General features: G+C 50.5%; 4 protein-coding genes and 1 non-coding gene across 5 annotated transcripts; 4 read left to right on the top strand and 1 right to left on the bottom strand.

Moving 5' to 3' along the window:
- Positions 1-19: 19 nt before the first annotated feature.
- On the top strand, positions 20-1,540 carry AtWU_03951 (cytochrome P450; the record flags this gene model as incomplete). The annotated part of the gene is made up of 1 exon (XM_035499062.1): positions 20-1,540. The coding sequence occupies one exon, from the start codon at positions 20-22 to the stop codon at positions 1,538-1,540; it is 1,521 nt and encodes a 506-aa protein (XP_035354955.1).
- A 177-nt stretch (positions 1,541-1,717) lies between these two features.
- Positions 1,718-2,863, top strand: AtWU_03952 (ankyrin repeat domain-containing protein; the record flags this gene model as incomplete). Its single annotated transcript, XM_035499063.1, has 1 exon — positions 1,718-2,863. The coding sequence occupies one exon, from the start codon at positions 1,718-1,720 to the stop codon at positions 2,861-2,863; it is 1,146 nt and encodes a 381-aa protein (XP_035354956.1).
- Positions 2,864-3,978: 1,115 nt separating this feature from the next.
- On the top strand, positions 3,979-5,878 carry AtWU_03953 (efflux pump antibiotic resistance protein; the record flags this gene model as incomplete). The annotated part of the gene is made up of 4 exons (XM_035499064.1): positions 3,979-4,382; positions 4,439-4,786; positions 4,840-4,980; positions 5,035-5,878. The coding sequence occupies 4 exons, from the start codon at positions 3,979-3,981 to the stop codon at positions 5,876-5,878; spliced, it is 1,737 nt and encodes a 578-aa protein (XP_035354957.1).
- A 360-nt stretch (positions 5,879-6,238) lies between these two features.
- On the bottom strand, positions 6,239-6,329 carry AtWU_t93. The gene is given in 2 exon segments: positions 6,239-6,274; positions 6,294-6,329. It is a non-coding gene; the product is annotated as a tRNA-Pro (tRNA).
- Positions 6,330-8,025: 1,696 nt separating this feature from the next.
- Positions 8,026-9,590, top strand: AtWU_03954 (MFS transporter; the record flags this gene model as incomplete). The annotated part of the gene is made up of 2 exons (XM_035499065.1): positions 8,026-8,316; positions 8,376-9,590. The coding sequence occupies 2 exons, from the start codon at positions 8,026-8,028 to the stop codon at positions 9,588-9,590; spliced, it is 1,506 nt and encodes a 501-aa protein (XP_035354958.1).
- Positions 9,591-10,032: the final 442 nt, after the last annotated feature.

Here is a 10,032-nt window from a genome sequence, read left to right on the forward strand (position 1 = left end):
TAGGAGTGTTGTGCTTATCATGATGCTGCTCGGTGACACTCTTGCAGCTGATGCCTCGACCCTCCTCTGCGTCGGCCTCATCACGGTGGCAATCTATCGTCTCGCCCTCCATCCTCTAGCCCATGTTCCTGGACCTTGGATTTTTTGTATCTCATCCATCCCCCAGTGGATCATCGTCTTCCTCGGTACTGAGCCACAGACCCTTGCTTATTACCATCGCCGATACGACACTCGAGTACTGCGCATCGCCCCGAATCAGGTCTCCATCTCCGACCCCCATGCCTTAGCTTCTATCTACGTGGCTAATGGGGGCTTCATGAAAAATGCTCGGTATCGTAATTTCGATGTCAACGGGCAGCCCACCATATTTTCCGCTATTGACAAAGCCTACCGCGATAAGCGCGCTAAAGCTGTCCTGCCACTATTTGCGCCTGTTAGGATACGAGAAGCGGCAGGGGCACAGAATGTCCAGCAATATATCCAGCAATTCATCGCTCGCTTGGCCAGTGAGAAAGATCGCGCTGTGAAGTCCGCATCATACCGTGTCGACATCCTCGATTTGGCCTTGCGACTCTCGATGGACGTGATGACAGGCTATATGTTCGATAAGTCGTACGGAGCGCTAAACGAGGCCGTCAACCTGGATTCTCGCTCACCACCGACGAAATTCTCGGAGAGTGCCTGGCTGCAGGCTATCGCAGCTTTTGGGTATTATTCCATGTTCCCAAATTGGCTGTTCTCGAGGATGTTGTCCCTCCATGTCGCCATTCAGGATCGTCACTGGGGAGCTTCCATGCGTCGGGTCGATCAATTCGCAAGATCGATCGTTGAGGGAAAGGAGAAGACGGAACCCGCTACCTTGACACACACTTACCACGGTCGTCTCCGTACAGCTGGAGCAACGGAAAACGAGGTCATTGGTATCTGTGAAGGGTCACTATTCGCTGGGACCAGCTCAACCGGTCAGACTCTGGCGACCATCTTGTTCCACCTTGTCCGCCAGGCGCATGTCCGCGAGCGCCTTGACCAAGAATTGGGAGAATCGAGCTCATCTGACCTGCAAAGCCTTCCGTATTTGCGAGGCGTGATTACTGAAGGCCTGCGACTCGCTATGACCAATCCTGCGCCTCTGACCAGGGCTGTGCCTGACGGCGGATGTCACATTGATGGCGTGTATCTTCCAAGAAGGGTCTCGGTCGGGGCCTCGATATACGTCTTCCATCATGACCCCGATGCGTTTCCTGATCCTTTTGCGTTCAGTCCCGAGCGATGGTTAGCTGATGAGACTGACTGCACAACGCGCGAGCTGTGTTTCTTTCCCTTCGGTCTGGGATCGCGGTCATGCATTGGGAGGAATCTGGCGCTACATGAATTGTATGAAACGGTTGCTGCCACTGTGAAGTCTGGTGTCCTTGAAGGGGCCAGTACATGCGAGGAGAAGATTGTTGTAAACGGTTGCTTCAATGGCGAAGTCCAAGGCCATGCGATCGAAATCTATTGGCCGATTAGGGAGAGTCAGAGCAACAAGGTTTGCATGTAAATTCAATTCTCGACCCGATCGGGAAACAGCCTCACCGGGAGCTGCGGATGCCATCATGGATGCAATTCTCTACTCTCGTATCATATATGGATTCTCTCTTCGTTCGCGTTCTACGAGTTTGTCTTCTGGCCTCTTGATAACCTGCTGAGACTTTCTCGAAACACTAAACCTTCCGCGATGCCACTCGTTCACCTCCCACCTGAGTTGGTCCCAATCATCGCGGGGCACCTGAAAAACGAAACTGACCTCAACTGCTTCGCTCAGACCAGCCAGTGCCTATATCGCTGGGTCAACCCATGTCTATATCAATGCGCGGTGCGGAACATGGGCGAAGTCCTTCTTCATTGGGCTGCTAGCAAAGGACAGCTACAAACTCTCCTGAGGCTGCTCGCCTTTGGAGCGAAACTTCCAGCAAACACACGGATCACCACTACAGATTCACACCCTATTTGTACAGCCGCAAAATATGGTCATGTAAACATCGTTCATGCCCTCTTGAATCTAGGAACAGACATAGATTATCCTGTTGGCGTTCATGGCGAAACACCGCTCATAATCGCTATCCATGAAGGGCACTTGCCTGTCGTCCGAACGTTACTCGAAAGAGGCGCAAATCCTACTCTTCCCACGAAGCTTGATCACACGCCCCTTGAGATAGCCACGACTACTGGAAGACTAGCTGTGGCTGAATGCCTCATCTCCCATGTGAAGGACCTACCACATACTGCCGAGGTTGATAGTCTTGGAAGGGCATTATGTGCCGCTGCACGTAGCAAACAGGTCGACATCATGAAGATGCTGCTCCGCAATGGTGCACCTGTCAACTACATACATCGCCGACAACTGGAGACAGCCCTCATTAATGCTATCCGGGCTGGAGACGACGAAATTACCCGCTTACTGCTCGACCACGGTGCGGACCCGATGATTGGAGTCGAGTCATGGGATAGTCCGCCCCTGGTGTGTGCGGCCTGGCGTAACCATCAATCGATAGTCGAGATGCTGGTTGAATATAACCAGAGGGTGAAGCGCCACTTTGCGGACGCCATGGTTGAGGCTGCTAATATGGGACTAGAGGATATGACGAAAAACTTTTTGCTGAAAGGTGCAAATCCCGATCACGTAAGAAGTGGTTACCGAACGCCTCTGTCTTGTGCTGCCCAGCATGGTCATGCAGGCGTTGCCAAAGTCCTACTCGCAGCCGGGGCGGACATTAAAGTCAGCGATAACCAAGGACGTACGCCGAACTGGTATGCTTCATGGCTTGGTTGTCCCGAAGTGCTAGCATTGTTCCGAGAGAATATGCTGTCTGGTGCCTGTTAGGATTAGATGGGTAATACAGTATTCGAAAAATGATGAACAATGATAGGAATATGTCGCCATTTACTGCATCGTACGAATCGCGCAAGAATGATCATAAAGCCACACATTGACCTTCCTTATTCAGCATAGCTCGTCCTGAGCATACGACCAGACGATAAATGCAGGCACATACAGAATATTCATGTCAATATCCCGCAGTCCCTTGTTGTTAGACGTCAGTTGTAACATGTCAGAACATTTAAACCATATGTATATCGCTCAAAATGGACTAACTTAAGAATCATGGGACATGCTGCATCCAAACGCATTGAGTGAAACTCGAGCTGCAGTGCATAACAGAAGATGACAACTGATCAAGACTATTTGCGCTTGCAGAGGAGCGGCGGAGTCTTTCCTCACCTTACTATTGGCTTTACGGTTCACTTCAGCAGGTATTCAACAACACTTATCTGTCAATCCGGCACTTATCATGCGATTTACTTTTACCCATTCTCGACGCATGCATCCTGAATACATGATGTCAGTGACCGAGTCATGCATGTCTCCGGAGAGGCCATGCCGCGAAGAGGAAGTACGATGTATGCAGTCGATTGAAAGCCTTTTGACCTCTTTATCGTTACTGGGAAATGGCGCTAAATCCGGGATTTAACTTCCACTGTGACTTTCCGGGTCTAGAACCGTTCCCTTTGATGCATGTGCTGGTGCACACGAGCTATCTTGCAGGCCATACCCCTGCACTCCGGAAAACTCTTCTGGTCATGCATCGGGAGTCGCATTCGATGCTCAATCCCCGGCTGCAACGTGTCCGGCATTGCAAAGAGTAGTTGAGCCAAGATAATAAAGGCTCGAGAACCAGGTCTCCGGCGGCTATCATAACCCTATCTGGTTAATCTTCCCTATGCTGGTGAGTGACTCAATGATGAAGTTGATAGCTCATCCAAGCCCCTCTCTGTGCTGCTTCGGCATTTTCCGCACTCAGCCTAAACCCGGATGCAATCCTGGTCCTGACACCAAATGGGCCAGGCAATTAATAATGCGAATGGGGTTATTTTAACCTCATCCTCCAGGCTGGTAACGCCCACCAAATCGGTCTCACTGACAATCGTTCTACCATCATGTCTTTAGTGCAAGCCCTTCACTACGAGGTTACAACTCCTGCGCCGTCGTTGTCGCATCCAGCAGTCCCGTCACCTCTCCCTTCCATACCCCAAACTCCTGCAGACGACACTCAAGACCCGCTCAATGGCCCTCTCCAGCAGAGCGTGGCGCCCACGGCGGGCCAGGCAGTTTTTGAGCGGGCGCCTTCAGTTCAAATCACTCAATCCCGTCGGTTGGCCATCACCGTGCTGTTGCTCCTGGCCAACCTTGTGCAGGTATCGTATCCATCCATTCATAGATCTTCCAACGCTAAGGCCTGCCAGATGACTGTGAGTTTTGCTGGAATCGCGGGTGGAACTCTGCTAGGGGAGTCACTGGGTGGTCAGGAAAGCTCTGCCACATGGGTTGGCGCAAGTTATGCGTTAGTAGCAGCTGGAGCAACAGGAGGATCATCTTAATCACACTAACTCTGTATAGAATGACCCAAGGGACTTTCGTTCTCATGAGTGGACGGTTGGGCGACGTCTACGGTCATCGAGAGCTTCTGCTGGCGGGCGGAGCATGGCTTAGTCTTTGCACCTTGATCAGCGCTTTCTGCAATAACTTCTATGCATTCGTTGCCATGCGGGCGCTCGCAGGTCTAGGTGGTGCCTTCATCATGCCTAATGCAGTAGCTATGATTGCAAGCACCAATCCTCCAGGACGCATGCGCAATCTTAGTTTGGGCTTCTTTGCAGCATCGGCACCAACTGGGGGCTATTTCGGGGCGTTGTTCCTGGGCGCATTCATAGAGGGTACAGAATGGAAATGGTTCTTTGTCTTCATGTAGGTGGTAGCACCCTGTTAGGTGGGATATAACTAACGAGGTCGAATCATAGAGCTGGCATTGGCATTGCCACATTTATCCCCTTGTGGGCATTGAGTTCACGAGAGGCTCTCCTCGACAGACACGGAAAGATCGATTGGATAGGATCTGCACTGGGAACAAGTTCCCTGATCCTGTTCAACTTTGTCTGGAAGTAAGCATATATCCGCTCGAGAGGAGACACATACATACTAATACTCTACTGCAGTCAAGCACCCAGCGTAGGATGGTCCACTCCCTACGAAATTGCCCTCCTAATCACCTCCGTCATCCTTTTCGGGGCCTTCCTCCTCTGGGAGAAAAGCGGCACAGAATACCCTATCATGCCTCTTGAGATCTTCAAAGCCCCGTCAATCCTCACACTACTCCTCGTCGTCCTCCTCAACTACATGGCCGTCGGCACCTTAATCTGGTACCAAGTCCTCTGGCTCCAAGACGTCTGGCACTGGTCCCCCCTGCACTTCGCCGTCGGCTGGACCCCCTTCGTAATCTGTGCCACGGGCGCAGCCTCCCTTGCCGCATGGCTCGTCCCTCGATTCGCAGCGCAATGGATCCTAGCCATCGGCACCATAACCATCCTGATCTCCAACGTATTAATGGCCACCGTCCCAGTCCACCAAACCTACTGGGCGCAGGTCTTCCCCTCCATCGTACTCTTCTCCTTCTGTCCAGACTTCGTCTACACCGCCGCGCAAATCATCGCCAGCAACTCCGTCCGTCGGCACCAGCAAGGCATTGCAGGCTCGCTGATCGGCGCATTGAACCTCTACGGCGTTAGTCTCGGCCTCGGCTTTGCGGCTACCATCGAGGACCAGATCGCGAAACACTCCGGTCGGATAATGGGATACCGGGCTGCTTTGTATTTTGGGGTAGGCATTAGCGCAGTGGCATTACTCCTGGATATCTGCTTTGTGCGCATGGTGAAGGATGATCGCGAGGGTTGGAACGAGGAAGATCGCGCTGCTGATGGAACTGATGCTGATGCGCTGGAAATGACGGGACAGGCGGCAGCGACTGGTGCGCAGTGGCCTGCTGCGGTAGAGCGGGCGTGAACGTCGAGTAATGCCACCACCATCTACTGTAGATCGGGGGGATTTTAGAGTTCCTCCTCGCGTTTGATAAGGCGTGCTGGTAGACATGACGTAGATAAAACAGACCATTCAAACTGCTAGAGATCGCTCACCGGATCGTTGCTTTATCTGTTCACGGGCGCGACTAGCATGGAATCGATTGACAAACAAACAGCCAGTCAGCCAGCCAGCCAGCCAGCAATAACAGATCATAGTGATAGAGTCAAATAGAGAACAAGCAAACCATTTATTTAAACTATCGAATAATACATGCAGGTGGGAAAGGGAAGTAAGTAAAAGAAAAATAGAAGGAAAAAAATAAAAATCAAAAAGAAGATTCAAGGCCCGAGCCGCGGATCGAACGCGGGACCTCTCGCAAATATGCTTGGGTTTGTATCCCTAAGCGAGAATCATACCACTAGACCACCCGGGCTTGATATATTAAATGCGGGAGACTTTTGCTACATGTTCCATGAGTATATAGAAGGGGTGGTTGAGCGGGAGTTTTATGAAGCTGGGGTTGTGGGGTGACTGTGAGATGGTAGTATGCATTATTAGTGTGAGGGAACGAGGTGATGGAATTGCATCTTCGATTAACTACTTCGAGATTTTGTAAGGTATATCGATGGATTATAGTACTACAGTTGGAATTTGTTTTTCCTTTCCATATTATTTCTGTTAAGATTGAAACTCATGGAAGTGTGAACCATTACTAGCCGATATATACTCACAGTAGCCAGCATCCGCCACACATGCTTATGAACTGCTGCTACTTCTAATGACTTGAGCTCTGGTTGGAATGGTAATACAATAGATTCGGTGGAAGCTTTATTCTAATATTATTGAAGCAGTACATGTCTCTCTTTTGACGAGTTTTTCTCCCGACTTTTCACTTGTTCTCGTAAAACGTCAATTTGTTTTCCCAGTAGCTGGCAATATATCATTTGTTCTACATAATAAGCGTTCAGCACATAAAGCCTAGTAATTGAACTTCGAATTTCCAGTGGATGCAACGCACTACATGGATATACAATGACAAATATGTCAGCTGCCCATTCCGCACCTTTCTCATTATATATATAGATTATATGACTCCGCGACATTTCTCCGGTTAGACATTACTATCGGACATATCCATTTGTGAACATTTCCCAATTGTCCAGATGCAGTTAAATCGACCCAAAGTAACAGTAGAGCAGCTCACCGTGTGGACGCCAATCAATAGTCCCAGGTTCTAGTGCCAATAAATATAAGCAACGGGTTGACCGTAAAATCTCCGGACATGAGTTTCCCGTCCCGCACGCTCACGGGGGGCTCGCCGTACCGGCCAACAAGAACAGCCCAGCGGAGGACACGCATCTCAGCCCAACACAGCAACGCTACAAGAAATTCAGCTGACTTGGATAAGCTTCCGATGTAGTCCGTCCACTTGGTAGAGAAGGATGACGTTGCTCGAATCATCAAAGCCAAAACTGGAGATGATCCTCAGGCATCGATGAAATGGTCCCGAAGAGGTGTTGACAGTGTCAGTGGTGTGTAGTAATGAAATTATGGATCATTTGGATCATGTTAGATATGAATATCTGGGAGAACGAGGAACTCCTGAGAGGAACCCCTGTGTGGGAAGGGGCTGATGGGGGTAAATGAACGGCAGGCTGCAGGTATCGCAGGGATACACACCTTGCATAGCACCTGATAAGAAATGAGGCAGGAGATTCAGCGGCCAAAAGCATAGCTGAAAAGCCGAGATCTCTTGATATGATACTCACATTGACAGAAATGTCAAGTAGCCCTTATGGGACATTCTGTCATCTCTCCGCTGGACTGATGCTTCCTACGTCCGAGGACGAGCATCATTAACTATGCACGATTTCCCGTGGTAGCTTGGGAACAGGCGTGCGCTATTGGACCAGACAATGTCCGGGACCTGGTGATGTGATCGACCATGCAGATACTGATCAGCCTTGTCCTTGAATGATTAGCTGCAGGCATAAGTCAGAGCCCTCCAACACGCATGGATATTAAAAAGGGTTCATCGCGCTGCTGGTTAGTCTTTGTTTCACCTGATCTCGCGGCGGTCGAGCTCTAGCCCGGTGGATTATTTTGGTGCAACGTAGAGCACACATATCATGGCCACCATGAAGTCGAAAGAGGAATACTGTGACGGCCCAGATCCCAAAGCAGAAAGGGTGCCGTCGGATACAGTGTCACCAGAAGAAGATCCGGATCCAGCTCCCGGTGAAACCGAGGTTTACTCGACCTTCTCTCGTCGGACAAGAGCATTGATTGTCCTGATAGCTTCAGTGGCCAGTGTTTTCTCTTCCTTGTCAGCCAACATCTACTTGCCCGCAACTGACACCATTGCCGACCAGTTCCACGTGAGCGATACCTTGATCAACCTTACCTTGTCAACGTATATGGTAGGTGAATATACACAGCATTTGAAAGATGAGAAGAAGTGCTTAACACGATAACACAGATCTTCCAAGGTCTCGCGCCCACTTTTTTTGGCGGGCTCGCCGACAATGCAGGGCGGCGGCCCGCTTATATCCTTTGCTTCATCGCGTACATCGCCGCCAACATCGGGCTCGCCCTGCAGCGCAACTACGCCGCGCTGCTCATTCTGAGATGTCTCCAGAGTGCTGGTGGTAGCAGCACTATTGCGCTCGCTAATGCTATTGTTGCTGACGTCGTCACTACCGCCGAGCGCGGCAAGTACATTGGATATGTGTCGGCCGGCTTCATCATTGGCCCGTCGGTAGGGCCTATAATCGGGGGGCTTTTGACGCAGTTCCTAGGCTGGCCCTTCATATTCTGGTTGCTGGCAATCCTTGCAGGTGCTTTCTTCATCGTGCTAGTGCTTTTTCTTCCCGAAACTGCCCGTAAGGTTGTCGGCAATGGCTCACGATCTCCCCCAATATGGAACTTGTCGGGGCTTCAGCTCTGTTCTCGACGTCAACGGGCCGAGGCTCATTCCTCGGCGGGCATTCATCTTGGTTTCCCCAACCCGCTCAAGGCTCTTACCATTATTTTCCACAAAGATGTTTTTCTGATCCTTCTGGGAAATGGTGTGGCTATCGCAGGCTATTTTGCTGTCACAGGTACCATCACCTCGCAGTTCAGCCGCATATACGGCTTCAACGAAGTGCAGATCGGTCTGTGCTATCTTCCCCTTGGCGTGGGCAATCTGATTGCTGCATATACACAAGGAAAAATAACGGACTGGAACTATCGACGGCACGCACACAGCCAAGGCATCGATATTTCCAGCAATCACCGACCTGACTTGGACAAATTCGCCATCGAACGCCCCCGTGCCGAAGTCGTCTTGCCGCAGGCAATCGGTGAAGCATTGAGCATGATAGCGTATGGCTGGGTTTTGCACTACGAGACCAATCTTGCAGGTCCACTCGTTCTACTTCTTCTCATTGGGTATACTTCTGCAGCAGTAATGAATACCTTGAGTGCGTTGATGGTTGATATCTATCCCGAGAGTCCGGCGATGGCAACAGCTGCCATGAATCTCACACGATGCTGGCTCGGAGCTGGCGCAGCTGCTGCAATCCTTCCTATGATTGATGCCATTGGCAATGGGTGGGCTTTTACTGTAATTGGATTCATGTGTTTTGTGTGCGTTCCAGCGATGGTAGTGGTCTGGCTTTGGGGTCATGACTGGCGCAGACAGCGACATTGACAGGAAGTCGTCTCTAGGGGGGTTATGTTGGCCATTGAGAGATATTATCTAATCTAACACAAGGATACTTCTTCGATTGGTTAGCACGAGGTAGCATGTAGCATGTAGCATGTTGCATGAGCGTCGGGGGCTGACACAAGCATACTAGTCCTGTCATTGATTCGGATGGAAGGACAGGTCTGGAACTCGAGAGCCAACATCGGCTAAATCGGCTCTGTGTATCATAAGTAGTCGCACTGTCAGGCTGAGCACGTCGGGTAATCATTCCTTCGAGACTTCCAGGCTCTTCCCTTGTCGAGCTCAGGAGAGAGGGAACCTTAGTGAAGGCCACTAACGCCGAATTTTCGGGTATCCACTTGATATTCCCGTTGTTCGTAGTATCTATTGGTAGATAAAAGCTAGATGAAAGAAGATGGAAGAAGAGGAGAGAAGGGGAAAGAGG

Source organism: Aspergillus tubingensis (genome assembly GCF_013340325.1).
Source record: "Aspergillus tubingensis WU-2223L DNA, scaffold_6, whole genome shotgun sequence".
Lineage (NCBI taxonomy): Eukaryota > Fungi > Ascomycota > Eurotiomycetes > Eurotiales > Aspergillaceae > Aspergillus > Aspergillus tubingensis.